Below are 27,920 nucleotides of genomic sequence, written 5' to 3' on the forward strand. Positions count from 1 at the left end.
TCTTTTTTGCTCTGTGTGTACCTGGTAAGATTATCAAGTCAAGACTGTATTCACATTTTAATCAAACAACAGTAAGAGAAAGCAATGCCTGATCATTACCCAAAAGCACTACATCTAGTCATGAAAATAAAGTCAATGCATTTTTGCATCATGCAGTATTTTTTTTCTCTTTAATGCAAAGGCCCTTGATGCAGGAAAACCTAAGCTGGCTTATGTACCTTGGACTGATAAGCGAGCATCATAAAATTGAATTATTTTACACAAGCTTCATGGAAGTATTGTGACTCTTTACATATTTCTCAGGTAATATAACAGCTGACGATGTCTTACTCCTGTTTAGCCACACTAGGTGTTGCTGGACTATTCTTATTCAGCAACAAATTTCTGTCAAAGCAAACGATGTAACAAACCAACTTTCTGGACGGCAACCTAGGCAAAATGTGCAGTAGACAGGTGAATAAACAACAGTACCTCTGCTAGATTCCATATTGCTGCTGTGCACTAAAATTAAAGAGGCCCAAATTTACCATCAAAGTAATCTCTCTTTAAAACTTTTATTATCATTAACAGAGGAAATAACACCAAGGGTTTTCATTTCTCATTTTGCAGTTTCAGTGGGGGATAAGCACAAACAGAGATATACTGGAGGGCAGGCAAGAAACCCCATACAGAGCCTTGAATAATATTGTTTATAATGGTCAAGAAACTGCTTCATTCACTTGTTTCGCTCTCATTATCCAGGAGTGTGTACCATAGTGACAATTACTGAATAGAGGTTTAGAATGCATAAGAAGCATGCAAAATGTCAACAAAAATCAATAAGACACAGTTTATGCATTTATCACAATTTCTACCCAGCAGTACTGCTGTAAGTAACTTACTGAGAGATGTTGCAATTAGCAGGTCTCAAAAGAAACGTGTGAATCAGCAGAGAAATAAAGCTGTGCTCCTCTCAAGATAAAGCAGACTTTCTCTTCCCTCCCTTAAGCTTTTTCTCTTTTTAACCACCAAGCTCAGCTGTTGGGGACTTTCAGCGTCCAGCGCTACCGCAAAACCTCCCTCCTCATTCCTCAGCCCAAATCCATTTGCTTGGATCCTGTTGCCTTTGTCGTGGAGTGAAAAGACCTTCGGAGCAGATCTCTGTAAAATGCCATATAGCAAGCTACCAATTTAAAAGAAACTTGTTCTCCGGGCAAGGGGAATGCCTGATGCAGCTTGAATATGAGCATTTGGAAACAGCATTCCACACAGAAGATGGGACAGCATTTTAATTACAGTTTGCCAGCCAGAGGCTACAAGGTTATGTCCCCTTGTTATCTCCAGTCGGCAGGCCATTTCCCACCAATGGACAGTGGCCATTTGCACAGTAAACACACAGTTTGCCTCAATAACCATGGTAAAAATTCAGTAGACAAACTTATTTCTAAATTATTTGACAACCTAGACCTTCAGTTGTTACCATCGAGCACCCCAATTAAATGCTAGCTAATTTAACCACCTTTCCAGGCATTGCTACATGTATTAACATTCAAGGATTATTTTTTCAGCTACCAAACCTGAACACTCACACACAAAATTTGTATATTTATTATGTGTGCACATTTTATTACGTGTGAAACATGGGATCCTATATATTTTATTGTGTGTGAACCACGGGATCCTTTCTTTAATGACCAGACCGCCACACTGGAGGGGAGCTAGGCTTATATCATAGGATTCAATCCAATTAATTCAATCATTGAACTCTCACCTATAATTTAGGTATTCAGAAAAACTGTTCTTCCGAGATGCTTGTGTTCTCTGCCACGGCCAATGGCAGTGCCTTTAATTTTGCTATATGGTGTACATATGCATTTTAGGAGGATGGTTGTGTTTGGCACCTCAAATTTAATCAGAGGTTGGTATCCAAGCACACTGGATTTAGTTGTTTAAGCTAGATGAGCTCTGCCTGGACCTGTACTCTTGCTGCAGCAGTTTCTGAGGGGCTGGGAAACCCTTTTTCAGCATATTCTCACTCTATATATCACATGGATCCAGGTGGTCTTTTGGGAACATACTGTCAGCTTCAGGGCCGTAAATCACAATTATAAGAGGACAAGACTAATCAGATTTCATGCCTCGTGGTGCAAGGAAACAAGAAAGATATCCATGGCCTCTTACCCCATCCTATGAAACATTGCATTGATTGTAGTGCTGTGGGCTGAGGTCTTCCGGATCAACAGCTACAAGCAAAGTATTTCTCTTCCGCCACACTGAGTCCTGATACTTTAATTACTCCCTTCTTACTGGGGCTGTGGAGCTCCGCAGCAGAGAAAACATGGACATGGGGATATTTTTATATCTAATGCCTTGAAATTACTTCGGTTTGTACCACCAGCTACCTAACCACACACAAAATACTCTTTTGTAAATACAGCCAACCTGCAAGTCACCTTGCAATTATTTATCACCTCTGGTTTCAAGATGTCAGGGATCACCAACAGAAACAAAAAAGGAGGTAGGAAGGAAGTCTGAGACTTTTAGTTCCTTCTCCAAGGCTGCCTTGTTACCCCCTACACCAGATAAATGATTGGGGAAGGGCTTCTCAGAGTCATTTCCTCTTGCAGGCAGAATCATGGGGAGGCACCCAGCCCTGCCATGGAGGGGATATTGGAGCACATTATTGCATTTGCCATCTCAGCGGAGAGAACATCTAAGCTCGCAGGGCTGGTGCTTACTCCCCTCCTATCCCAAACTGAAACAAAATTTTGAAGAGGTTGCAAAATTAGAAAAGCCTCCTCCTCGAACTGTGCTGCCCCAAACCTAGGGCTCACTGCTGATTGGATTATTTCGAATATTTAAAAAAGCTCAGCACTGCCCCATTTCAGTTCCTGCTTCACTCAATTCTTCTCATCTCAGGCCTTCATGGACTGTTTTGAAACATTCAGTCAGCATTTCATGCACAGGCTAACATAATATCAGTATTTGCAAGCTGTAAGTGAAATAGAACATTTTAAGTATGGAGGCCTCAAAGTAAAGGGTCTGATTTTATAACTACATGAGAAACCTCCCACACAAAACTACTGAGGTCCACCAGAGGTTCTAAAGCCCATGAACCCTCAGTGAAACCAAAGGGAGATTTCTGAATCAGGCCTAGAGTTAAAAATGGAAGTTTAAAAACCGTGGCTTTAAAGTTCTGGAAATGAAAGAAAGGCAGATGTAACCAATTTAAAAAAAAACACCATATATATATATGTAGTGACCCCTTTGACACAGAAGAAGGCTCAAGATATTTTCAAAGCCATCCAAGCAATCGCACTACTATGTATGGAGGCTGCGCAGCTGGTGGTGTAATGGTTGAGCTACAGCTTCCTGGTTCACTATAAACAAGGTTTTTCTTCACTTTCTGTGAAGAAACAATAGTGAAAAGCTGCCAAAATACTCCTGCAAGAAGTATTTGGGATCCTCTGAGATGAAAGCCTCTACTTCAAGGAAAAGATAAGGCTCAAATAAAAAGCTATGGAAATTGAGGCGTGATAAAAATAAGCTCTAATTGTGCTAAAATATTTCTAGCTGAGATTGCAAAGTAGACTTTCTCTTTTCTAGACTGTGCTAATAGAGCAGTCTGAAGGAAAGACCAGCCTGGGAAACAGCCTTCTAATGAAGACATCACACGAAAATCTGTCTTAGCGGTTAAAATACATTTCAGCTACAAATTAAGACATCAAATTGTTTATTGCGCAAGCATTTGGTCGTTAAAAATATTGCTTAAGACACACAATGGCAGATCTTAGACCAGGTCCAACAACCTAGCCGAAAGTAAAACGCTGACAAAGTCACAGTGAAGCTCGTTAGTTTATACATACCAGGCACATGAAGGTAAGAACAGGCATGTCCTGTAAATGTGCCTCATCGATTTGGCTTTACTGACTTCTCTTGGCTAATGATCAGATGACAGATTCTAGATTTTAGATTTCATGGTTCCCTTGAAGCATTTCTAATTGGACAGTCAACTAACCATCCTGCAACGTGCAGACATGAGTGGGTACCAAAGACCACTTTCTCTAACAGTGCCTCGATGACGCTCTTGTTGGAATAAAAACTCTTGCAAACGATATAACTTCAGACTTTCCTCTGTGCAGGGATTGTTGTGAAGATGCAGTAATGGAGATCTGAGGTGTAGAGTTACTGCCCAAAGGCCAGCAGAGACACTGGTCACTTGTATTAAATGTGTTTGTTTTTTCCCCAGCTTCAATAGAGCTTCAGTAAGGGGACAAAAAAAAGAAAACTAAATGTGCCATAACGATTGGAAAAAGCAAAAAACGTTACCACCTTACAGCAAAATAAAGAAGGTAAGGAGGTGTTTCTGGAGAGCAATTAAAAACACAGCACTTCCACCATCCTAATTCCCCATCACTTACTGACACACAAGTCAGAAGGTGGCCCCTAATCCAGGCTGTTCTCCCGACTGGCACTTCACATTACTTTAGCTCAGAAGGGAGAAGTAAATATCCTTAACTGAAAACAAACGGGCATAAAACCTCCTCACCTACCCTTCACTGCAATTAATTATGATGCAAACACTAATTTTCTTTTACTCGTTCATCGACTCCTGAATCTAAAAGTTACGAATGGATTTTCATGAAATTAAATTGCCTGACCATGGTATAACTCTCCATGACATTTCTAACCTGCTCCTAAAGCAAAGAAAGAAAGAAAAATCCCTGTAATCAATGTCTGTAGAAAGGTTTACTTGTCCCACGTGCCTGCTGGTGTTTTGTTAAAAAATCATACAATTAGGAGCCTAGAAGATGTAGGAATACACATTTCAAGCTTTTCCACAATTTTTATGGTATATCCAACTGTCTGTACATATTATTAGCAGGTTTTTTTCAGTCCATGCTATTAAGCCAGTTGACTTCTTTCTGGTATCTGTTATATAAATCTGCACTTAGCAATACAGCAGAATAATTTGCTGTGTGGTGCTCCTGTGATAAGGATAAGAGGATTTTTTAAAATCATCATTATGGATAGCAATAATTCCTGGAGTGATACAGAGATATTGATCCACTGATCCAAAAAAAAAAAGCATTTTACAAAGGTAGAGGAGCATCGCTATCCTTATTTTAAGGAAGGGGATAAAAGAGACGATGAGAGACCCACTCACCTATGGCTATGCACAGTTACAAATCAAATTAAGTATTTCTGACTATTTTTGCACACTCTGGCTATGGATGTCTGTGTTGGTATCTGTGGCCATGTAGCCATTACATAGAGCCAGGAGTCAGGAGGTCTGAAAGTTTCCTTAAGCCGTTTACAATGAGCGATTTAAAATCTTAATCATCTGAGGCAGTTCGCTTCTGCTTTTTCATGATAATGAAGCTTAGCACATGATATCACAATCATGAATTTTTGTAAAGCATACTTAGCTCTTCAGAAAAACTGCTGGATTAAACAACCCTGCAGGCTGAATCCTTCTCTTTGAATAATGAATATAGTACAGGCAGTGGCAAGCTTCTTTAGATAGTCCCATGAACCCTGCTAAAGTGAGGGCCAGCCTCCACGTCTGCTGAGTCCCTGGTTTCTTTATCTCTACAGCCAACAGGGTATTTTTATTTTTTAATACTTTTCACAGCTAGGAATTACTCTCTGCCAGCCACCTAATTTCACAGGGACTATCCCAGAGCCTTCGGAAGGCCTTTTGGTTGCTCGCTATTTCTTGTAGCTGGCCAGAATATAGCAAGTTACAGATATAAACAACAATGCAGGAGTGAATAACAGTAGGGAAAAAAAATGAGTCAAGGGAATAAAAGAATCTTAGTTTATTTAAAGTATGCTGTTGCACCACCGGAGCTTTTTGTCATTATTTTAGACTAGTTTTACAGGTGAATTTCAAACAGTTGACAATAGGAATCTGGAGCAGAAACGCTGATGGTCCATTATCAGTAGTGACAGCAATGGGTGTGACTTTAATAAAGTTCTGTTAACTCTTGGCTAGAAACCACAACAGGAACACCCAGTTCAATCTCTCTCCCTCTCTTTATTTGTCTTAGCACCTATATCACACTCATCACAAAGTGTTTCGCTTCCCCTTGGTGCCAACAGGAGGGGATTTCTCCTTGTAGAGGGAGCCATGGGGTGCTCTACACCCTGCCCATGGGCTGACAGCAGACTCCTCCTGTACTAGCGGTGCGGTTGCTGTTGTAGTGTAGACATGGCCTAAAAGTCAACTGAAAGCTTTTTAATCTTTATTAAGGAAAACAAAAAAAGGCAGCACAAACCAAAACTGTTCTATTGAGCAGTATAACCTTGCAGCTATCTGCTGGTAATAAAGATTGTTTGCCTGAACTCTTCAAGAAAGCTTGAAAGTTGGCATAAATACCAATTAATATACTTCTCAAGCTCTTTTTGCCTGAGATCCCATGATGTGCACTTGTTATGCAATTGAAAAGAGATGCCAAACAGAGTTTATTGGGCCATATTTCCAGCTCACTGCTGTGAGCACTGTGAGTTCCCGAAGGCTCTGGCATGGCGAGGACAGTGTTTTCCTAAGACAGTGACTATTTTTCATTCACTCCTCTGTGTCTGGGAGGGAAGCACATCCAGACGGGTGCTGGGAAAACAAATGCTGTTTGTGGCGAAGGGAACTCACATCTTGGAAATGGCAACATGAATTAAAGCTTGTTAAGTATTGGAACTCATTACAAACATTTAACTGTATAAATTCTCCCTCTTGCTTTAGTGAAGCAGCTTCTCACCCTGTGCTTTTTCAGTCAAGCTCTATCCACCGCAAATCTCCCTTAGCCCTTTTCATTTCAACTGCAATACCAACCATTTTCCCAACACTTTGCCTTCTCTCATGGAGTGGTGGTTTTGTGAAGCTGATAAACATCTGCCTGAAAACCTGGCTGGCACAGCTGAACTCATTTTCAAGTGTGAACACGGGTGTGTAGAAAGCAATTCAAGTTTAACAAGGCATGATGCATGAGGGCATGATAGAATATCAGTCGTGATTGTGACCGAAATAAACCCCAGTGGCAGAAAGGATACAGCTCTGCTACAGCCACTGGTGTGTGACCTACCTGGGCTGAGATCTTCAGGCTCCAGGAGGAACCACATTAACTTTGTGGTTCTGCTGGCCGGCTCTGCCCTCCCTGGTACCTTTGTGACACGGCTTAAAAATCTCAGCTTCTGATTATCATAAGATTGCTATTTACAGCATAACAAAACTACCCCACCACCCCTACCTGCCCTGTTGGATTTCATAGTTATCTTTTATATGCTTATACTACACCCAATGCCTGTTGAATAAAAGCAAGTACACAGTGGGATTTCTATGGATCTCAGGAAAGATCCATTTCTTTGTTGAGTGATGCTGAGGAGCCAATTAAATCCTTTTGGGGCTCAAAACATTTGATGCCCAGATCTTGTTATTTCAGCAGTTACTTAGCTCCTTTCCCACTTGTGTCTTCCGTCACCCCTTCCCTGTGCTACTTACTAAGTGAAGTAAGTGAAAATCTGAAATATTTGTTTTGCCACAACGTGGGGTCTAGACAGATAATGGCAGCACTCAGCTCCATCAGCTAACATTCATTGCTGAGCTGCAGGAACCAACCTCAAAGCTTTCCAACCTTCAAGTCTTTCCAAGGCAAAAGCCATGATCTCCTTGCCTGAAGGGACCATTGCAGCCCAGTCCCAAAAGTTTTAGAGCTGCAGACTAAGGAGGCATAAATGTGATTTTCTTGGGGTTCCCTATTTATTGTCAGTTTGTCTTTCAACAAGACTTTATTATTCAGAAGTAGTATAGTAAGTGCTTTCAAGCAGCGCCAGGAAATATAGGAATACCTGCGACTTGTACTGCTGAAATGTATAGGCATTTTAAAGAAGATGGGTTGCACACAAAACAAAAAATCCCATGTACAAATTATTGCATAAAATACTGCAGATTCTATAGCCTACTGGAAACAAGAAGATCCAAAAATAAAGAAAAATATCTATATCTATACCTATATCTAAACGCAAAATGGGTACTATTATTTTTTCTGTGCCTTTTGAAAATGTAATAAAATGCATAAACTGTGCTTTCTATGTATTTTTTGTTTTCTATAGAAACTGAAGTGATGTTTACACAGCTCCACACTTAAAATTACTGCTCATGCTGTTAAATGGCCGTGGCTACTACCACAGCATCCTTCCCCACTGACAGACAGGAGTAACATTATTTTCTTTTCCACCCAGCACCACCTGACACTGGCTTTTGAGAAAGTTCACGCTCTGAGAAGCATTTCAGGTCCATATACCATGGAGTTAATCTGCAGCCTGGGTCATCAATATACATTTATTTTTCTTCAATACATTTTCAGAGGGCCCTTACCCAAAAGGCACTTTTGCACTCAAAAGGGATCACTGGCTATTGAAGTCTGTGCTGCACTTTATCTCCAAAGTTCAGCTCAGCTGCTTGACCAGTCTCGGTGGCGCTGCTTAGCACTCTGCCCTGGTTTTTGGGTTGTGATAGAGGCACAAGATTTAAAAGCTCTTTTTGCAAAGTTTTGTCCAGGCAAACATCGCAGGTTCGAGCTAATCTCTTTGTTCTTGAGTTACAGCAGACCTATGTTTTGCATATAGTTGTAGAAAACACAGGAATGGAGGAGATAGTGCTACAATGTGGGCCAGTTCCCGTGACCCTATATGCCTTCAAGCACTCGTTTACAGTCCTTTCTATTTGTTTTTGGCCTTGTGCTACAAAGCAGAAATGGGGTCAAGGAAGGATCTTTGATTTTGTGAGAGCAGAAAATGAGGGTGTTTTCTCAGGGTGCAAAGGAACCTTTCCAGCTGACAAACAGGGCGATAACACAAGTTAATATGTTGGCGCCGAGACCTTTCTGACACTGGAAATAAGAGGTGATAATTTCAGTCACTGTGAAAAGTTCATGTGGATACCTTCATCACGTGGGACGTATTACAGCGTAACCTCTAGCTGCAGACAGCGGCTATGCCTACCTTGGCTGTGACATATAGCTCCCAATTAGCACTTAAGGAAAGAGACTTTACAGACTGCACACTCACCTCTGCTCAGCCCGTCCGGTCCCCGAAGGATTCGGCATTCTTCTATCTGGCCAAACGGAGAAAACATCACCCTGATATCATTCTCATTACACTTCTTCGAAACCATTCCTATGAACAATTTTCTGTCTTCCACAGCTAGAAGATAAAAATAATGAATGAGCAAAGGCCATTTCATCTTTTTCCTGTGATCAATGCTTCATTACCACATCAAACCAAGCTCCAGTCATGTGAGTCTGGCTCTGTAACTGAAGACAAGTCCTAAGGCAAACACTTTATACTTACAACCTCCCTTCCCCCCCCACCCCAAATGTCTCGTTTTTCTTTTTCTCTCTCCTTTTTCTAGTGGTGCTTGCTGTTTATATAACGTATTAATTGGCTGCCTTAGTCATTCTGCATATGCCTCCCCATCACAGCGGATGAGAAGAAAAGCATCCTTTAAGAGAGACTTTTAAAGATATTTGTGCATAGATTTTAATCCCGATAAATTCCCTCACCTCCCTAATGTGTGAAAGAAATCATGACAGGGCTGAGGGTGAAGAAGGGATTGTGCAAGTAATGATATGAGCTAATGAAAAATATTCCTGAGAAATGTTTTGAGAAAGCGGCTCCTATCTGAGCTTTTAATTTCAACCAACTTAATGCGTGGCACTCGAAAGGCAGATGTGTAACGACTGCTCTGGAAAAAAAGCGCATTACATTTTCCTGCTTTTTTTCAGCCCCCTCCCCTCCAAAAGGACACAAGGCATCTTCTAGGGCATCACTTTAACAAGGAGGCTGCATAATGCTTTCCCAGAGCAAAACCTTTTGATTCGTAATGATGCTGAGTTTGCAAAAAACCATGAAAAAGGTGCTTTACCTGAATTACTGGGAGAATATTTCCTGCCTGCATTGTCACCCAAATCGGCAAAAGCTACACTATTGCAGCAAGACACATGCAGTCCTGTTAGTCAAACTCTAATTTACAGGTCTAAAGCTGTGGACCCTTGTCAGAAATGAAAAAAATCATCAAAACTTAATTTACCCTGGAAAGACTTAAAAATGTGAACACACCCTCCCATCTATATTAAACCAAAAATCTAAGTGCTTATTATACAGTATATACACCAGTGCTTTCTTCTTCTCTGGAAATGGCATGTAAATCCAATTCACTGTTAATGAGCAGACTGTCAGAGTTTGTGGGGAAGCAAAGGGAGAAGGAAAGCTTTACTCCAGAGAGTCTGCAGTGCACTTACTTATTTCTATTATTGTGCAAATTATTTTTGTAATGAAGTATTTTCATTTCTGGGCTTACGAAAAAAAAATACGATCTTCCCTTGCTCCCCAACTCTCTCTCCTGTATTAGTACGAGTTTGTCAAATGGAATAAATTGCAGCTGAGGAAGAAGAAATTGTGTCTATTTTCACAGGATTTTATTTGTGTTGTGCTTCAACACTTTAAGTGCATTTAATAATTTCAACAATAAAAAGGGAAGGTTCATGTTTATCAACCATGAGAGGTGTTTGAAGTAATTTTTCCTTTAGAATTGCTGACTTTAAGAAGTATTTGTAGCTTTTACACAAGCAAGCACCAAGACAGTGCATTTTTCAGAATCTAAAACAGAGACAAGCCCCCACAATCCCAGCTTCCCACTCTGCAAGCTTGCAAGAAAACTGGTGTGAATTTAACACCCAGGAGAAGTTTTCCTCAGCAGAGATTCCTCAAAACTCATTTTTTCCATTCACACTTTATACTGAAGGGGTTCCACGTGCAGGTTAACCCTCCAGAAAGGGTTAACAAATGATGTATGCACGGGATGAGCTGCTTATATGCAGATCAGGAGCTGAAAAAGCGGAACTGCAAAGAAGACTTGCAAGTTGGGATTATATATATACACATACATATATAATATCTGTATGTATGTATTTGTGTCTTATGATGTAATTTTACATCTGATTCATAATATATATTTGGTCTTGATGCTGCTAATAGTTATTTTAAGGATGGTAAAGCTGAATCGCCTTGCTGACAGCCACAGGGAGAACCTAGGCAGTGACTTTTGCTGGTGAAGGATGCTGGTAACCTGGCTGCTTACAATTCCTGTATTGCCTTGAGTAATCTCTTTGAGGAAGGTCCCTGGCCAGCCCGTCCCCTCAACAACAGCCCCACACTATGGCCAGGGTGCAGGAAAGGGACCGTAGGCTGCTGCTTATGAATTTCTCCATAGCACAAACCAAGGTCAGGCTGGGGGTGGCCTTGGTGCCAAGCAGGGGCCCAAGCTTTGCCTTCTGTTCTGTGTTACAAACCTCTTCACTTCTGCCTGTGCATCAGCTGGTACCAGCCAGTTTAAACTTGGGTTGATTTTAGGCTTGAAAGACAGTGTGCAGGTCTGCCCTAAGGGTGACTGGATCCCAAGCCTCTCCTAAAACCAGTTTCTGGCTGAATTATACAAATGCCTGTAATGCCATCCCAAAGGAGGTGTTTTAATTTTCCAAAGAGTAGCAGATGACAAACTCCCCACCGGTCTCCTTCAGTTTCGCTAGTAAACCTATAAATATGCCATTTAACTAACATGATTTGCAGGTTTTCAGCTTGAGGGTGATTTTATAGTAAATTAATCATCCAGCTCCCGTGTACTGTACATCTTAAAAATGCAGATTTCACAAAGAATGCTCAGAGTACAGAAAACATATTGATATGATGACGTGCTCTGCATTCACTGATATTAGTCAGTGCTGATCAGTGTTGAAGCTTAAGAAAATTGTTATTCTTTTTTTTGGCTAGGGGCCCAGCATTAAAAAAACATTTAAAGGGGCAATTGTCAGGATCAAAATGACATGTCTTCAATCTATCTGATAGAACATCTGATATGATTAGCCTGAAAGAGTTTTTAACGATATATTCTCATGCAGAGAAAGGAATGCTTTTTCCCCTCTTTAAGACTGGCTGTCTGGATTTGTTTCCGCATTTTTGATCGGCCACTTCTCTCCTTTCTTTCTGAAATGAATTCTTACCTGCCGCGGAGACATGTTTGGAGAATCAAATAGACAACAGACTGCAAGAAATATGGGTCAAACACATACAGAGGTTAGCAAAGTTCCCTTCTGATGAGCCAAACCTGGGGATTTGCCTGTGCATGTTGGTTTGCTCCCATAGACTGTAAAATGAGGAGCCCAACATGTAACTCAACAAAGCATTGAGACTGAGAAAGGTGCTACCTGGTTGGAGAAAGGGTGGTAGTCTAAAGTCATCTTGCCTAACTTTAATTATCTACAGTTTAGGTGTCCAGTTTTAACTGCAGCTAAACTGTTATCAATTGGCTGTTGTCAATGCCAAGAGATCAGCTCCTCCAAATAATCTCTCCCTGACTAGTGACAGTAGATAGGGCTGTTACCTTCCAGCCAGCTCCCAAAACTTGGTCATCATGAAAACCCATAGATATCCTGAGCTCCAGCTGCAGGGCCAAGAGGAATAAATGAGCTCTGAGGGACTGGACAAAGCTTGGGAGCTGTGAGTACTTTGGGCAATGAGAGGAGGCAAAGAAGAAGGCTGGGGGATTGACAAAAGGGTCAGAACCTGTGTGTACGTTTCTTGTAAGCATTTCACTGCTGCTTGATAATTCTTTCTCCCATACTAGGGGTAGGTTTCAATCATTCAAAATCCAGAAAATGAATTAATTTTTTTTTTTTTTTGTGTGAGAATTAGATATCATTATTTCTGAACCTTGATTCTAGAGCTAGTTGTACTTTCTGGCTGCTTTGCACCACTCTGGGGGCATGAAGTAGATAGAACCATTCATAAGCAGCTAATAGGATGGAGTGGCTGAGTAGCCCTCATTGATGGAGCAGAAGCAGCTGGAAGGTCACAGTGAACAAGGCTTGAAGTTGTAATTACATGAAGGAAGGTGTGAAACTGCACAGTTTCTTGATTAATTAATTACAGGGTTCACCTCTAATCCATCCAAACATGTTACAAATGCAGGTTAGCTATGTTACCAAGGTAGTTAGTGTGGCACATCCAGCGCTAAGCCTGCTGTATTTGGGGTAGAAATCTTATCCAAATGCAGGAACCCTGCTTGACGAGGTGCAGATATCTCTCTTAAAATGGGATGAGTTGTTCATAGAATCATAGAATACCAGTTTGGAAGGGACAACATGAATCATCTGGTCCAATCTTTCATGGCAAGAGCACGGTCTACACAAGACAACCCAGCACCCTGTCCAGATTAATCTGCAAAGTGTCCAGTGTTAGGGAATCTGCCACTTCCCTGGGGAGATTATTACAATGGCTGATTGTTCTCATCATGAAAAATTTTCCGTCTTGTGTCCAATCGGAATCTCCCCAGAAGTAACTTGCACCCATTACCCCTCATCTTTTCCATGTGACTCCTTGGTTTTGTAACTCCATCAAGACAAGCTCTACGACTGCAGTCAGCAATAGGACAAGGGGGCATGGGCTTCAACTCTGCCAGGGGAAATTTAGGCTGGAGATTAGAAAGAAACTCTTTACGGAGAGAGTGGTCAGGCATTGGAATGGCTGCCCAGGGAGGTGCTGGACTCACCGGCCCTGGAGGTTTTTAAACTGAGATTGGACATGGCACTTAGTGCCATGATCTGGTCAATGGACTGGAGTTGGACCAAGGGTTGGACTTGATGATCTCTGAGGTCTTTTCCAACCCAGTCGATTCTGTGATTCTGTAATCGCCAGCATGGGTGCCTAGGTGTTGTGTTGGAATCCAGAATGTTACGTTAGCCATAAAAAGTTACCTGAGATGAAATCTGCCTCTGCTGGGGGAGGCTTTTTTCAAATCAAGTCTCCTGCCTCTGACAGCACTACATCCAACTTGCAGAATAACATCCTGAAGGGTCTAATTTTTTAGCTTTACTCAATTTGCTTCAGTAATGAGCATTTCTTGGAGGCTGTATTAGATTGCTCGTGCTAACCCAGGAGAATAAAGGAGTAGAGATTATTTTCTGTATGCTACAAAAGAATTAAACCCTGTAATAATCATGGGAAATTTCCCTGAAGATTCAACAAACTTTTCTTTTCTCTCTTTTAGACTGCCAAAATTATGTCCTGAAAAATCAAAATTATTTCCTGCTATTATACACTTTTGAGGAGTCTGGTCAGTTAAAGAATGCATTTTCCATCCAGAAGTTGCCTTCTCTTTTGAGCAAATAAAGAAATAATTAATCATGTATGTATGTGTGTATCTATCTATTTATCTATCTATTATTTTTTCATCCAGAAGGGAAAGGGGGGAAACAGACTTTTTATGCCTATTTGTAACACTGTGAAAAACCCTTGCATACAATCTGTCAAAGTCACACCTGGATGTAGAGCTGCCTGCATTAATTATCAACTTTTCTATGTGTTAGTGCTAACATATGGTATTTAATTACTCCCTCCAAATCAGCAAAGTTGTGTCACTTAGAATTTAAAAATTATTTTTTCAAGTTTTCACTAATAAAATAGATAAATAAAAATTATAAGATCACTCAGCTACCCATCTTTTTGGTTTTTTTTAATAGAGAATTTTGTCGTTTTTCCTGAAGCGGTGATGCTTTCATCTATTTAAGAGCATACTGTATGCAGGGTATGTGCCTTAAAGTATTGACTGTATTCAAATCCTGATCCGAAACACATTTAAGTATCTATTAAATTGCAGCATCTTAATGGCCAACAGACAACATAGAGTCAAGTGTGTGTTTACGTGTTTTTTGGCATTAGAGTGAAAGAACCCCCTTTGTTTGAAAAAGAGAAAATATTCTTAAACAGGCAAATATTGTGAGTGATTAACAGTCAAGATGAATCTAGGAATGGTGGAGCCTTCAAAGTCTTTAACCATGCTTTTCTTGGTTAACCAAAACTTTGTAGATAGGTTAAAATAACCACCTAGCAAGGTAAAGGTGGTCAGATGAGACCTAATGGGTGATCAGACCAGGACACACTACAAAATTCATCATCTGAAAATGTTTCAGGGATGTTACATTTCTCAACAAAAAAAGTCTTCTCAGAATCCTCCCAGGTAGAAACCTTAATTATATCTAAAGGCAAGTCTTTCCCCATCACCTCTACCTGCTAGAAGCTTGGTAGAAGAAATTACTCTTTGCTTTATCTGCACAAGCAGAGGGATCACTCAGACACATGAGCTGCTGTACACAGAGAAGGAACAGAGATGATTGCATAGATCTATCAGCCACCCAGTTCCTATCCAGAGTAAAAGAGAACTTCAGGTTGCTGATAAAGCTCTAATCCTGCAGAAGTGCCCAGACAGTCAAATGTGTGCAGGAGGTGTCTCTTCTATATCCATCTCCCAGTTTCCATGAGGTGAGCTTGGCCTGTTGTGCCAAGGGACAGGTTTCTGAAGTTCTGCGCACATCTAAAGACATGAACAGTGATGGAGAAGGAGGAGCATTTCATCCTGGTACTCCTGGGCTTGGATGCTCATTCAAAAGCTTTTGCAAGCAACTCAAGATGGGGAGGGGACATCTTATTACACAGCATATACTGCCCTTTGAAAATCTCTGTAAGATGAATGACGGGACCTCTCCTTCCTCCCTGTGTCACTTCAACAGGTGTCTCAGGCTTTCATAAATGTGCGCAAGCTCAGAAGAATGTAACGAGTGTTCAACCTCTCGCACATATCTTTCCACAACGTATCTGGAAATTTTGACCAAGAGAACTTCTTTAACCTCTTTGAAACTTAAGAAACACCACTTTACCTATAAAATGGAGTGGGATCCTCCCACAACTCGGAAATCAAAGGGTTTCAAGTATTCCTCAAAAGCTCAAACACTATGGATCATGAAAACCAAGATGCCTTGGCGTGCTTGCTTTCTTTTCCCCTTTGAACTTACCAATCTGGTTGAAGAGGTACAGTTTGTAATTTGCTGTTGGCACAGATAATAGACCTCCTCAGACGGATAGCCTGAAGCATATGGGAAACACGTGCCAAACAGGCCTCCGCATCCCCCATGCTGCTGTTCTTTCCCTTTTTGGCTCTCCAAGCTGCTTCCAAGCTCTCACCTCCTCCATAGATTCCACGCCTACGCCCCATCTTTCCAAGGAACCGTACCATACCTCATCGTGGTATCAGTTTGTCTTCTGTTTCCCTAGTCTTTAAAAAATAAGAGTTCACCAACCCCAGATCATGCCTACCAGAAGTACCTATAGCCTCCAGGAGCCTAAATTTAAAGAGGTTTTTAATTTGACAGTTGCAACCTCCAATCTATCAATGTGTTTTCATCAAAATGCAAAGAAAAGAAAGGAAAAAAAAGCAAAAAAAAAACCCCAATCCCTTGTGATTTTCCTGATAGGAATATGTGGAAGAAAATAAGCGAGTGTTCCAGTGGTGCAGACAGGAGTATCACGCAGATAACCCTGGTCTAACAGCAGCAGTGAGGAGCTAACCTACCCTGCTTTCCAAGCAGGTGCTATTTGCAGAGCATGACGGAATTTGCACAATTCCCCATAGCGCTTTGCCAATATGTTCAATCTCCTTTAGGAAGAAAAAACTTCTGGCAATGAACAAGTAACTCACTGGGAGTATATTTTGGCCCGTTGCCTCTTGTTTTTCTAGTTTGCCAAGGAACCTGAGGCAAAATTCAGCTTTGAAAGAAGAACCCATAGAGGCTATACTTAGTTCAGAGGGTCCAGGCCAATATTCCTGTACCTAAGGGAAAATTCTGCCCACTGCAAGCACAATAAATACTGAGAAGTAGAGTTTGGGTTGAAAAGTTTGGTCCTCCTGCTTTGGCCTCTCTTCTGAGCATTCAAAAAAGGCAAAAAATCACTGCTAAATCTCAACCCAAGAGAGAGAACACCACTCCCTTTAAAATGGGCGACGGTTCAAATTTCCTGTGCTTGTGGCAAGTTTTATTTTGAAAGTTTTCATAATAGGAAAGCTAACACAATGTGAAGTTTTAATTTCCTTCCAAACTTTATAATCCTTGGAGAAGCCTGAAAACGGGATGCGCTACAATTAGCAAAAAAAAAAAAAGAAGCCTTAAAAAAGCCTTGCGGAGAGATTTAGAGCCCAATCATAATTTACATTTGCAGGTATGTAGATCTCTAAGTGCACGGCTTCTGCCCTGATTACTAATTAATGAGGTGCAAAGATGCCTGTTGGAGGAACCAGCTCTGATTATGTGGGCCTTATGGGAAAATGAAGCTCTTGCAATCTAAGAAGGCAGATGATATCTTTAACATATATTTTAGAAAATTACAGGAACAAATCAAAGGGCAAAATATACACATGTATATATTTTTAAAGAATCACACACAGCCAGGCTGTGTTACCATCCGATTATCTTATTTCCTTGAATATACAAACCTGGCATATTTAATAGATTTAGCACGCTGTCTATTTTGCATGTCATATACATCCACTTAGGCAGTACCCTAGTATTCTGAATGGATATTACTGTCATTACAACATTCGTTCTACAATCATAGAGAGGAATAAGTATACTGAGAGCTGCAAGGTGGGTTTCCCAGTTCAGAACCGAGCACATGATTAAACCTAAATTTGGCTCAGATTCAGAACAGGATCATTCTACAAAAAGGAAGTTTAGACAAATGTTTAAGGCTCGTCAGCTGCTTACACATTTTTTTTTTAACATGGGAATGTGCTTTATTTATTTATTTTCTCTTTTCAGCATTAAAATTTCATCTCCATCTTATCAGTAGCAGGTGCTCCTGTATCACCTTGCTGTTAGGAGAACACAAGGGAGAGACGTATGTAACAAGGCAGGCCGTGACATACAGCAAGACTGTTTTTCAGAACGTTTCCCTCCTTCTTTAAAGCAGAACATAAATGGGAGTTCAGAGCAGGTCAACATCTTCTCCAACATGTCAGGTGTAGGGAAACTGTCTCGTATCATTTTCAGCGTACAAGGAGTAAAGCAAAAACCCTTGCAATGTTCTGTTTGCTTCAGTTTAGAGAGAGTCAGAATTAAGTAAAAGTAAGTTAAACACATACCATTTGACTTTTCACTATCTGCGGGTTTCATCTGAATAGGATGATGCATCTAAAAACAAAAATGAAAAAGAGTAAGGCAGGTTGGATAGTCATATGAAATCAAGAATTGTGTTTTTAATGAAGGCCTAAAAAGATACATGATTAATATTAAATATGTTGAAATTATATAAATTCAAAATAATGCTATATTATAGGCTTTTAAGAAAAAAATAAAATGGTAAAGGAGCATTTTATAACCAGGAAAATTTAAAAAAATAGAGCATTGGGCCCACAGGACTCATATAAAACTTTAATTTGCTGTATCTAGTTTCAGAAGACCTCTAAAGTTACAGCCCTCATTATCTGATGGCATGCTTGCTTTCTGTTTTACCAGCTTTTCTTTCCTTGAGCTCAACCACTGCCAAAACTGAGATGGCGTTTTCAAGTAATTTAAGAGCTAGCAAGCATTTCAAGCATACTTAGAGGAGTCGAGTTTGACAAATGAACTTGCTTGTAATTAAAAAAACATGTGCTGATTCTTTTAGGACTGGAGAAGAAGAGACTTGCGCTTCCTATAACTGGTTAGTATTTCATAATTCCTTTCTTTTTTTTTTTTTCTTTAAATACATTATACATTCATTCATAAAGCTTCCATTACAACACGGCACAATCCTGGCTTCCATAGAGTTCCTAGTAAGTTTTCCTTTTCAACCTCTTCCTCCATCCAGTCAATGTGGGAGATGTTTAACCTCCCCAAAACGCATCCATTCTTATTTTCTTCCATAGAGCTCTGCAGAATTGCTGGGATCAGACTGCACAAACCCTCTGGCAGAAACAGGGCACTGCCTTTTCTCTCTTCAGCAATTCCTCACCATTTCATGTGAGCATGTAAAATCTGTGCTTCTTTTCTACGATTTTTCAGTGCAACAGGCCTGAGTATTGCCTGAAAATGTCAGAGGCAACACTGTTTCTTTATAAAAGACTATTACGGCAAACTTTGGGAAACAAAAACAGCTAAACAGGAGAGAAGATCCATGTACTCTTAGCAAATGGGCTTTCAAAGCAGCACAGAAAACCAAATCTGCATCGCTTTTGGAGTCACTTAACCTCCAAGGACACTGTTGCTAGATTCTTTAGAAAATATTGCAGTGAATTTTTCCCTAAGATTTACTCAACGTCCAAAACTCCCTCCAGCCCTGCAAATCAATGCATTTCTTGTACCGCTTGCAAAGCTCCCCACTGTGCCCTAAGGAAAAGGCAAAGCCACAAGGTGGGTGTAGGCACTAGGACGCATAAATTTGCTTCAATTTTAACAATTCTGTTCGCTTTGAATCATTTGTTTCCCAAATGGACTTTAATAGCCCAGCACTTGTCTGCCACCATTCTTATTCGATCTAATCTATAGAAAAAAAGTGAAGTTCTATTGTACTCCTGTGTTCTTTAACGAGTGCTTGACATTTATCCTGGCATCAACAATACATTGGGCACTACAGGAGACTCTAAATTCATGGGAATGTGATGCAGCGTGTCCACTCAGCAAGCATAAAATGAAAGAGGAAAAAAGGTGTAACTTGCTCCATGAGTCCATGGCAGGCATTGATGTCTTTGCAGAGCAAGATTGGTGAGGAAACAGAGGAAAAAAAAATCAGTACTGTAAATTTTGGAATATGCAGGTTATAGAAACCCAACCCAAATCCAGACCTTACGCAGACAGAGAATCTATAGTTCTGCCTAGCTGCATTTTATGTTCTTAAGTGGAGATATTTTGAATGAAGGCAATCCTAGCAATGTTAAAACCCTTTCTCTTTTCAAACTGCCTGAACCAGAGAAGACAACTTTAGACCAAATTTATTAGAAGTTATTTTTGCAGCCCCACTGTCACAATATAAAGATCAGCATTACCTGACACACACAGTTACACATCAGAAATCATCCTCTTTTGTTATGCATAATTACCCCAAGTTCATTAAGTCAGTAATCTTATATGTTGGCAAAGCAAAAAGCAAGATTTAACAAGATGCTTCAATTGGCTTTTGACCTGATTTCAAAGGTTCCAGCTAAAAAGCCATGATCCAAATTCTCTTTGCACCAGCAAACCGAAGTCGGGAGTGATGCCATCGTGCTTAACAGAATTATACTGGCGCAAAACTAATGAAAGATTCAGATCAGGCCTAGAGGGTTTAAACCACAGGATACCCATGGTAAAATGGATGCAATACACAAACATGGCTTTGGCGAAGATGAAGGTGGAAAAATACATTACTGACAGTTTCCCAACATGAGAGGGCTCGTGTTGAAGCTTGTTTAACCCTGACCATCACCAATTGATACGTTAACAACCTTTAACACTAGATTCAATAAAACATGCCATTTATAACCTGAAATGGGTTTTACGGAGTCACTGGTTCGCATCTCATTATTAAACTCATTGCTGACCTCTAGAGACAACTGCCGTGACAATACATATTATAAGCTCTCTACCCATAAAATATTTAAAAGTAAGTGTAAAAAAGAAAAGAATGAATCTCAAAGAAGTGTGCAGTGAATAAGAAAATTAAAGGGGCAGAGACAAAGGCTAAATAGGTATTATCGTTTCACTCTACGATGAGCAAAAGAGAAAATAATCTGTGCGTTTTATATCTTGCTTGTATAACTGCAGGCTATAAAATAATAAAATAGCTGTGCTTTGTGAGGCCCTCCAAAAGATTATAGATGATATAAACCTGTTTCAAATTAGATGCCACCCACTAGAATCATGTCATCTACCGAAATGAAGGATTTCATGTGTTATCAGAAAGCTGTTATTGTAGCTATACATCACAAAGCCATACACTTATGGATCTCAAGGTAAGTGATTTCTCAGTATGTCATGTTGTCACACAGAAAAACAGGAAACATTTTCTTCTGTGCTTGAAGAAAGCTTTGCTTATAAAAATACAGTATTTATGAACGCACAGTTGCAATTAATAAATAGTTAGAATAGAGAAAAGTAATTGCAGTAAAAAATATATAGACATTAACATTATCCTGTGCACAGACCTTATAGTAAAAAAGAACAATGCAGCTCAGGCAAGTTCTTTTGGAGTGTGGGCAGCTTCCCCCAGCAAGCACTGTGCATGGGGATATTGAAACCAGGCTGGAGAAGAGGCTGTAAGGAATAACCTCTCCTTGGCAATATTTTAGAGAGCTCTAGGAGCTGCCGTTGTGCAGCCAGCAGTGACGTGAGCTACCTTTCCTCTACCCGTATGTCTCCCAAAACACCATCACCACTGTTTTACAACAAAGAGGAGGCAAATGTCTCCTGCCCAAGGTTGCACGGTGCCTTGCAGCAGCGCTGGCAGCAAAGTGGAGGCTCCATCCACTGTCTGCACTGTCATGGAGGCCACGCAAAGCCCGAGGCCAAGCACATCACCCCTGCTCCTCAGGCGCACCCCAAACAGCGGTGGTGATGTGGTCCACAGGAACCAACAAGGGGAAGAAACAGCTGTCAAACATGCAATCCTGAAAATCACCCTGAAACCAATGAGAATCTGGCCGCTGGCTATGTCGAGGGCAGCAGCAGGACCAAGCCATAGCCTAGAGTTACAATTGACTAGTTACATCTTTTTTTTGCCCTTGTTTTCATGAGTATATCCCAATGCATGTAAATATAACTTCATTAGAGAAAAAAATCACAGCAGACAACCCAAAAACCTCTCAAAGGCATGCATCCTCTCCACCTTTAGAGCCTCAAAGTCATCTTTTTGACAATAGTAATGCTATCTATTTACATTCTTGTCAAAGCCATGTGACATCTGCATGGGAGAAAACAAGCCAGCTAAGAGTCTTATTTCTGGCAAAAATATTGCAAGGAAATTAGATTAACCTGGGTGGAATTCTATCTGGGAATTTGGAGTCTGTCGTGGTGATTAAGTCATCATTTCTGTCAGATTACTCTAATCGGCTGTCAAATATGATTCCACAACCCCATCTGTAACTTGGCACGCTCGTTATTCAGGCGATGTTACCTTCTGTATACAAAACAAACACCAAACAAGGAGGTGTGTGCAGCCTAGCATTTAGCGGAGTCATTAGCTGTGATTACTATTGTGTGCTTGCACACTGCACGACGCGATCAGCTTATGGCTTGTTTTATTTAGTCAGGGGATGTTTCAAATCAGGTGTAATCTTAAGCCCAGAATGCTACGGGTGAATGGGGAAGAACTGTCTCCAGGCATGGCCAAGCATGGGATCGGCACGCTCCGAGTCACCACCGCGTCACCAGCAATTGCTTAAATCTTGTTTCAGTGTTGTCAGCGTATTTGGTGGAAAGGCTTTCAGGCACCTGCCTTCCATCATTTTCTGAAGAGAAATGGGCACTCAGATGTTCTAGGTAGGCTAAAGACTTCCTGAGAACAGTGATTTCTGCAAGTGAAGCAAAGTTTGTAGGCTGAGGCAGTCAACACTAAATGATCTGTATCGGTTGGTTTAATAAGAGGTATTTTGTTATATATAAGAGTATGTTTGTCTTACATAGGGCTTTGGTGATTAAAAAGCAGGAAATGCCTTTCAGTGAAGATGAAGGAGCTGATGGGCTCAATTTGCTGCAGCTGTGTTGAATCTGTGAAATTCAGGTGCCCTCAGCACCTCCAAAACTCTGGCCATGTAATTAGACTATGAAAAATCATTATTTTTATGGTCCATTGCAAAAACACCTTCACACATGATTACTATATCTATTAGCAACTTTTCTTCTCCATTTCTGCCGGTGCAGATTGCAAATGCCTTGCTCCCATCTTTCCTCGTGCCTTAAGGAAAGAAAACCACTCGTGAAGAAAGGACCCTGAATGCACATAAACCTGCCCTTTCCTTCACCAAGCTCAGTATGTCAGTCAATGATCACCTCCTACAAGTCCACTAAGGTCAAGCACAGTGTGAGTTTACACCATGGAAGTTTAGGGGATGGGTGCAGAGGACGTTCTCCGTGACTGCTCACTCCTTACCATTCCCCTCACCATGTTTTCACAACCTTTTAAAGCCATCATTAGATTTCTAGAGCTCTCAGCCTTCTTTAGACCTGTGTCCTTTCCTCTCTGTCATCTGCCATGGCTATAAGTTTCCAACCATGCCCCAGCTCAGTTTGTCCCCTACCTGTCACCTTCAAAGACCACATTGCGAGGGAACAAAACACAAAATTGAGATAAACCTTCCCCCAGGCAAAGGGTAAATTTGAAGAACTTGCGTTACTTGGGTAACGTCCAGACCAAACAAACTGCAATAGGAATAAATAATGACACCTTGCATGTACCTTGTCTTTTCTAGCACTTTGGGACTGGCTTTTTGCTAGCATCAATCATTGTTGAAGCCAAAAGGGACTTCCTTCACATTTTGTACATCTCAGAATTGTAAAATGGCAGGAGAGAATGTGGGAGAGAGAAGATACCAGACCTTTATAAAACCCTTATTTTCTTCTTGGAAGAAGGATTATAAATCCATGGACTTTTTGGAACCAATAGGAAAACCCAAGAGGAAGACAATATTAAGCAGCAGCAGGGGCGGGCTAAGGGTACAGAGAAGGAAAAGCAAGTAAACATGCACTAGCATGAAAAACAATGGCAAAAAAATATGTTCTTTGCCTAACTCTGGTCTGGGAATTAATATAAAGTTTTCTCCAAGCCCCTGCTCCAATCAGTTAGTGCAGCTTAATTAGAACTCTAGTCCAAGGAAAAGAAGAATGCAAATCTCTACCTTCAGGTTCCTGAATACCTCTGCCAAGCCTGGAAGTCAGGAAGGAACATATTGACCTACCAAAAGACTGGGGGAAGAAAACGGTCCACAAACACCAGATAATTAATTGATTTTGTGTCTTTGGAGATGATTGTTTTTCTGGATTATTATGTGCAGACACCTCTACACATCCCCCCTCAGCTCCTCATTTCAGCTCTTAGCTGCCAAGTTTTTCAGCAGCATCCTTTTGGAGGAGCTCTCAAACATGTTTCTCACATCACTTCAATGCCAACTGGTTTTGCCTTTTTAAACCCTTGTGACTCACAAGTAATACAAGTTTCTCAGAAGCGAAATAGGTGTATTTTCCCATTGAAGAGAACTGTTTAGAATAACTTCTCTAGGGTCAAACTAACTTGAGTTATAAAGTCAATATCTGGCTACAGCTTCAGGGAACTTCTCTGGGAACAAAGGACAGTCTCTGAGGCCAAATAAATAGTAGTGAATAAAAGAGGCAAGAGACTGATCTCCAGCTTTTGGGAGAAGTGGCATGGCACAGCTTGCATTACACAGCTATACCTCTCCTTCGTCTCAAAAGAGGATGCCTGTGTCCATACTGCCTAGTGGGAACAGCGTCTAGCCCATGTTATTCCCCCAAATATGCCCCCACACTGGACAGGAAAGTGTTAACTGGCAATAATACCAACACCATGGTCCTTCTCGCTTTACTGGCACGGGCAGAGCTTTGGATTCCCAGTATTGGTTTAAGTCATTTACCTGAGTTTATTCATAGGTAAAAGGAGCACAAATGTGCATCCATCACATAGACTCTCACAAATAAATGCAAAGCAGTAGCTGTAACTGGCTGAGCAATGGCATAGCCAGAAGATTGTTTGCTGTCATCCTTTCATAAATCCCAATTTAAGGGATTTAAACTGTGTTAGGTATTCATACAATTTTAGTATTAGAAGAATGTGGTCTGTTGCTTGGCCTCCTAGATTACTGTCAGACATATATATATATAGATGCATATTTTGGAAAGAGAGAGGGAGAGAGGGAGGGAGAAAGGGAGAGAAGCAGGAGAAAATGAATATTGCTGGTGGGTGCCAAATATAGTTCATGCAGTAATGCATAACATCATTATTTTCTATTTAGAGCATAGAAACAAGCACATAGCTTGCTTAAAACAAGTTGTTTCTTTTACCAGAGAACACTAAAACTGCTGCAATTCCATGACTTCTGGAAGCTTTCCAACTCAGTCATTTGCAATCCACTGCACTCTGTGTTTTAAATTCAAGTTAAATTGAACATTAGCTCGAGCGACTAAAAACAATGCCGTGCTTTAAAATAATAATAATAATAATAATAATAATAATAATAATAATAATAATAATAATAATAATAATAATAATAATAATAATATTTTTGCCATCCCTTCCACAATCACCCCCTCATCCTGCTGTTCTTCCTGCACATTTACTAATTAGGCTATAACACTTGGTCTCCTTTAAAAGTTGTACCCTCATATAGAAATGAAGAAGTTGGTGGTCTTAGAAGTGCCAATGTACAAATAAGTACTGTTGCTCTGTTAGCAGTTCTACTCCATTTATTTAATTCCTTCATTCCTTACTACCCACACAAATGGCAGCAACTCCAGGACACATGTGAGCCAAATGGAGTGGAGATAAGGAAAGGGAGGTACGATCAAAATTTCTCTCTTCAAAATCACATGGAAACCAAAGTGATTAACTATCTTTTCTTCAAACAAATGAGCCTTTACAGAACCTATTCAATCCTAAAAATAGACATTAAGTGGGATTCTATATCTTGTTGGGAATAATGCCTTGGGGATATTTTGTATCATCCATGCTTAAAAAGCAAACCCATTAGACATCTGAGCAAAGCACCAGATATTACTTTAACAGCAAGAGTTATTCATCTCATCTGCAGCGGCAATAACTTTTGTTGACATTTTGCCAATTGAAGTTTGCATGCCGACGTGTGGGTTTCTTGTTATTTTTTTTCCCTTTGCATTAAAACGATAAGGCACAGAAAGATAACAAAAGTCTCTCTGTGACACTAATTGACTGAGTTTTAACACCCATTCAAGGTAACTGCGAGGAGCCAAAATTACCGCCCGTGTTTCGGAGTGGCAAACGAAGCGCGGTGAAGCGGGGAAGTGCCCAGTGTCACGCAGGGAGGCACCGCACGGCCCAGCCGGGCTGTCCCCACCGCGGCAGAGCCCGAGCTCCTCACGCTCTAATTGATTTATCCTCCTAACAGCATTGCCAGGTGCTTACCGCTGCTCTCTACTTTCAGGAGAAAGGAAGAAGATCGGGGGAAAACAAAGACAGAGAAGATATATGCGATTCATCTGGAGTTATTCCACAACAAAAGCCAAGTCTCTCAAGCCAAAATCTCACAGTTTTATCACCAGGTATAGGCAAGACATTAATGAACGGGTGTATTCCACGCAAGCAGTTTTTTTTTTTACAGTATTACTCCCTAGATACCCTAATCAAGAGGTAACATAAGAACCTGAAGCAATGATCCAGGATAGCTGAAGCCAAGCTATTGTGGGTTTGGGATCTCAGCTAATAACTAACGCTGCATCGGGTGATTTGCCCAGCATGACCTAAGATGCCAGGACTCGGTTCCCAGCATGAGACAAGCCTTACAGTCAATGTCCCAGTGAACATGACTCAAGTGTTCTGAAGCCGTACTTTCTTCCATTTCCCTCTTCGGGTGTTGGTTTCCAGAAGTCAACAGGAGGCCGAGACTTTAAAAGGAGGACTTTTCCTTCAAGTCTTAGAACACCACCCCTCTCCACTCCCCCATATGAATATTTGGAAAACAGAGTCAGAGCAAAGCCAAAACACGCTACCTATTATCTCATCTTCCATGAAATGTCTTCCCACCTCCCACAGGAATGAAACAGATGTCCCTTAACAATTCCAGAAGGGGAAGGCAGCAAAGCAGAGGCTTGTCCTTACTTGAATGGTCTGCAGAGGCATATTTCACATTTGTTCTCCTGGCTAAAGTAAAACCTCCTGCTTAGGAAGCACCAGCTCCTGAGGGCATGTTCAGGGGAGTTTGCACTTCTCATCTATGACTTCAGAATCTGTGAAGACTCAAGATGATGTTCCCATCTGAAAAAAAACCCCTCTTCTGCTGCCAAATGGAAACATTCAAGTAGCTCATGCTGTGGACACCATTTTAGGGTGTTAATGTTTGAGCCTAGTCCGCATAAAGCCCCTCCATTTCTACAGAAATCCCACATCAACATCTACACATCAACTTGTGAAGGAAACAAAGCAACCCTCTAATTCCTTCATCTCCTCCCCCAAAACAAAATTCCCAAGAAAAATGAAATAAATTCTTTTAGGCTACTGATGACTGTGAAGAAATTTAGTTTAAATGAAAGGTTTTTACATGCAATGGCTTCTGTAATGCAAAACATAGACTCGGTTGGGACTGAGGGCGTGGATAGTAGGATATTAAATGCTTGTTTTGCAGAAGTTTTATTTTAAGATTTACACTGTTCTGTGTTTGCATGTACTGTCTCCTCTGTGAACTGTGCTCTGAGAAAACACCATGTGATTATGCTCAGCAATATCCTCTACCTTTGCCAAGCCGAAATTCAAGAAATAACCCTTTAAAAAGGAAAGACATACAACAGCAATGTTTCAGAAAGGCAAGAAAGCATAGATAGGTGTTCCTCTGTTTCTTTCACAGTGTTATCTCATCTACACTTCTCCATTTTTGGTTTTCATTCAGTAAGAGAAACTGTTCCAACTGTTCCCCTCAGTTTCACATCACAGATTTTTCTTTTCATTTACTAAGCGGATCTTCTGCCTGACTCTGCAGAATGGAAGGTCACCTTGATCCAACAACGCGCTTGGTCTCCCCTTTTGACAGAAACAGTCTCTTAATTGGGCCAAAACTCAAATTTTAGGCTATGGGATTTTTTTATTAATGTAAAGCTTTTTTTAAAATTCTTGTTGGAAAGCTTTCATATTTACATTACAATGTACCAGTGAGAACATCTTATAGCTAAACAGAGTGATTGCGGTAAGTCTATAACAAGCCCCAAAAGCATCAAAATTACAACTTCTATTGGAATTCTACCTTTTAAATTAGAGCAGAGGGTACCATTTATAGAAACAGTCGGGACCGATGACGTGGGGCTGCTGCTGTTTTCACTAAGCAAAGGTGCAGAGTGGTTCTGATCCCA

General features: G+C 40.7%; 1 protein-coding gene across 14 annotated transcripts in view; it reads right to left on the reverse strand.

Annotated features, from left to right (window-relative positions):
* Nucleotides 1-27,920, reverse strand: part of CELF2 (CUGBP Elav-like family member 2) — a 558,210-nt gene that overhangs the window by 60,262 nt on the left and 470,028 nt on the right. For all 14 annotated transcript variants that reach the window (XM_071803529.1, XM_071803523.1, XM_071803521.1 and 11 more), the window contains 2 exons: nt 18,005-18,053; nt 9,046-9,180 (listed from right to left, as the gene is read on the reverse strand). In XM_071803529.1, the coding sequence (XP_071659630.1) occupies nt 9,046-9,180; nt 18,005-18,053 (184 nt within the window). The remainder of the gene's footprint in view (nt 1-9,045; nt 9,181-18,004; nt 18,054-27,920) is intronic.

This window comes from Patagioenas fasciata, chromosome 1, assembly GCF_037038585.1.
Source record: "Patagioenas fasciata isolate bPatFas1 chromosome 1, bPatFas1.hap1, whole genome shotgun sequence".
NCBI lineage: Eukaryota > Metazoa > Chordata > Aves > Columbiformes > Columbidae > Patagioenas > Patagioenas fasciata.